The following is a 3,771-nucleotide window of genomic DNA, read 5'->3' on the forward strand; positions in this document are numbered from 1 at the left end:
TTTTTCTTGCCTAAACCCACGAACTATTCAATGAACGTAAGGTGCAAATTGCATTGCATCTACTGTAGTCTGTGCACTGGAGTTTTATCAGATAAGTGACGCAGTGGAGATGAGGAAGCCCCTTCGAATACACGTGGAGGCGTAATAATGTGGTTTAACATGAGTGGTGATTCACGTGGATTTCAATTATCATATAAGTTATTAAAAGAAATCACTGATTTAGAGATCGAAACCCTTGTCATGTCAAATATAAACTCAAAGAAAAATTTAATATTAAAAGAAAATGGCAAGAAGTTTTCATTCGCCCAAATTTCTAGTAGCCCAAAAATTCGCAAATCGCCTGAAGTAAAAATCAGTCGCAAAGAGAGCTTCGGAGTAACCTAATCCGCGACTTTTCGCCCAATCTGGCAACCCTGGACTGTTAAGTGACATTTGTGATCTGGGGTGATATCTACATTGTTGGTGTTACTGTGAACGTCGAGCAGAAATTCTGACGTCACAGAATTCAAGCAGGTTAGGCATTTATTTCCCCCTCAACTTTTAATTTAAAAAGAATATGGCGTAATAGCACATTTTATTCATTTTAAATATTATATTATTTAATTAGTTGTCTGCAGCATATTATGTTATCTTCTACCCTAAGTAGAAGCCATTAATGTTTAAAGTGGTATTTACTTGAACACGCCCTAGTGTTGGTAAATTTAAATTAGTGGAAGTATGTTGGTAATATGTAGAGATTTACGGTTGGAAATAAGCGAAGTTGTTGAGGAATTTGCAAGTGTTGTTGCACAGTGGAATAAAGGAAATAGAAGAAAAGTACTTCTAGTTTATTGTTCGTGGCGGCAGACATTAATGCTGTAATTACGCATAGTGCATGAAATATAAGAAAAGTGATTGAAACTGGCATGCTTTCTTAATACAACAGAAGCGGTTCATAGTGTTGGCTTTGTACACTGAACACGTTGTGATATTTACAATAACAAACCATGTCGAATGGAGCGACGCCGAAGAAGGTAAAGAAACTTGATGGAGCGGGAGCATCAGGGGACGCAGATGAAAGTAGGGATTATGATGTGGAAACGCAGAAGGCTCTAGAGGAAATCGACGCTTGCCAAAATGAAATAGATGCGTTAAATGAGAAAGCAAGCGAAGAAATTCTCATTGTTGAACAGAAGTACAACAAATTGAGAAAACCATACTTCGATAAGCGGAATGATATTATTAAAAGGATACCAAACTTCTGGGTAACTGCTTTTGTAAATCATCCACAAATATCGGCCATTCTTGATGAGGATGAAGAGGATTGCCTACATTATTTGACAAAATTGGAGGTTGAAGAATTTGATGATATAAAATCTGGATACAGAATAAATTTTCATTTTGAAGAAAATCCTTACTTTGATAATAGTGTACTCACAAAAGAATTCCATCTTGGATCGTCTGGTGATCCTGCGTCTCAGAGTACCGTAATTCGTTGGAAGGAGGGACATGATCTGTCTAAAAAGAATAAAGATAAAAATGGTGGAAAGGGAAGGAAGAGATTCTTGGAACAGAAGACTTTATTCAGCTGGCTCGTAGACCACGCAGACCCATCAGCAGATGACATTGCAGAAGTCATAAAAGATGATATGTGGCCAAATCCTCTTCAATACTACCTAGTACCTGATATCGAGGTTGAGAACGGGGTGGAGGGTGAAGATGACGGCAGCGACGATGATGAAGGGGATGATGCAGAACTTGCAGAGGTTGAGGAAGAAGAGGATATTGACGGTGAGGACGGAGGTGACAATTTGGCTGAGGATGAGGACGAAGATGTTGGAGAGCAGGAGGATGATGAAGGTGCAGATGACTGAAGTGCTGAATGAAGACCAGAGGACTAGGTGTAAGTTTGTAAAGTGATATAAGTGATTGTATGTCCAAGAATTGTGCAACAAGCAGGATGACTACAAAATAACCAGTTTTCCTATCATTGTGATTGAGTGTTTCAGGGAAATTTATGTATTCTGAGTAAATGGAAACAACAGATTGCTTGAGTGAATGAGCAGATAATACATTTCTATTACTGGCTGCCAAATTAATCTACAATATTATACTGTATTAGAGATCAAAACAAGAAAAGGTTATGTATGATAGGAAAATTGCATATTATATTCATTTTCCTGTTATTTTTGTTTAAGACTGGGTTGCCGGTATGGTAACAAAATATACCTAAATAGCATGTTGTTTAGTTGTTTTTAGTCATTTGCTTTCCTACTTTTATTAATGGCGTTACGGCGTAATAAGTTAAAGCAAATAATTTTCTCATTCCGAATGATTGTATGGTTTTGGCATTTTGGGTGATGCCAGATCTTTAAATTGTCATATAACTTAATTAATGCAAATTATTTATAACTTCAATCAGCATGAGTAGTTTCATTAAAGTTAAAATTCTGGTGTGTTAGATGTACAACACATTCAAGTTGAATCACGTTACATTTTGTATTAGTCATAAGTTGTATGCTAGTGATTAGTGCAACTGTAATTGTCATCAGTTTTATGGTAGGACTATTATAACATTTACTTAAAAAAAGCATTGGTCGTTTGTAGAGTGCTAGATCTGAGAGATGATTTTGTAAGCACAATTGTAGAACATTGACAAGTCTCTGGGCTCACTGGAGTAATTTTAATTTTAAATGTTCAGTGATACTTGTAGTAAGCTCTGTCAAAATGGAGACATTCCACAGTTTCTCATTTAATGATTTGAATCGGGTATCTTGAATAGGCAGTTTTCTTGATACCTATTTAGGTCTGGTGTTAGGACCACCCATTAAACAAGTATTTCTCGTCACCACAAAATTTTGTAGAGAGCCAAGACTGGCATCACCTCATCAGAAATACTATGAGTATGCTTAATACAGTATTGTGTGAAAATTACTGTAAAGTGTAGCAACCACACATTTTTTTGTTGTGATTTTATAACATGTACCTAGGCCTATCAATTTTAGTGCATCACTTTTCAAGGTGAGAGGCAGTCCCATTTAAAACTTTGCAGATAATAGTGATTTATGGCCTTGGATGTCACCGTGGTTTTGATGGAGCTTGATAACATATTTGTAAAAAAAAAGAAAAAAGAAAGTAATATGTTGCCACCAATAAAAGTTTCAAACTTTGTATTCAAGTGGTTTCAAACTTTGTATTCAAGTGTGCCCTTGTCGTTATTTCTATACTATAGGGAGGCTAACCTTTTTGGGTTTGAGGGCTGCTGCAGACAACCATTCATGGCTTAGCGGTTGACTAGTAGATGTCTTGGCCACCACTGCTGTACTACCAGAGGACAGCAAGCATAATCTACTTTATTCACTAGATGCGTTGAATTCAGTTCAGACAAATTATTTGATTATGTGAGATTATACAGGACATGGAGTTAGTAACTCACCTTGTGCACTGTGCCTTCAACACATGTTGTACTGCCTTTAGCAAGTGCTGTTAATTCAGTTTCATTAAATAGCTTCTAAGCATGTGCACTTTTAGCAGTGCTGAAATTTCGTATTCAAATGATGTCTAGCAGTTTGTCTTTAAATACCAAGGACAAAAGAACCATCTTTTTTACAGTATTGTATAGCCGATTTTGCAGGCTGGGTGCACACAGAATCAGATGTGGCACGATGCGACATTTTGTTTCATGGTACTTCTCTCCAATTGATTTCTTATGTGGTGCACACAGAACCAAACACGGCGTGACAGTTGCGAGCAGACAGAAGGAGACACGGAGAGACAACATCGAATGACTGC

At 37.0% G+C, this 3,771-nt stretch overlaps 1 protein-coding gene across 1 annotated transcript; it reads left to right on the forward strand.

The window, feature by feature from the left end:
* The first annotated feature begins 721 nt into the window (after positions 1-721).
* Positions 722-3,152, forward strand: LOC138696066 (protein SET-like). The gene has a single exon (XM_069820589.1). The coding sequence runs from the start codon at positions 987-989 to the stop codon at positions 1,851-1,853; it is 867 nt and encodes a 288-aa protein (XP_069676690.1). The 5' UTR covers positions 722-986; the 3' UTR covers positions 1,854-3,152.
* The last annotated feature ends 619 nt before the right edge of the window (positions 3,153-3,771 follow it).

Source organism: Periplaneta americana, chromosome 3 (genome assembly GCF_040183065.1).
Source record: "Periplaneta americana isolate PAMFEO1 chromosome 3, P.americana_PAMFEO1_priV1, whole genome shotgun sequence".
Taxonomy (NCBI): domain Eukaryota; kingdom Metazoa; phylum Arthropoda; class Insecta; order Blattodea; family Blattidae; genus Periplaneta; species Periplaneta americana.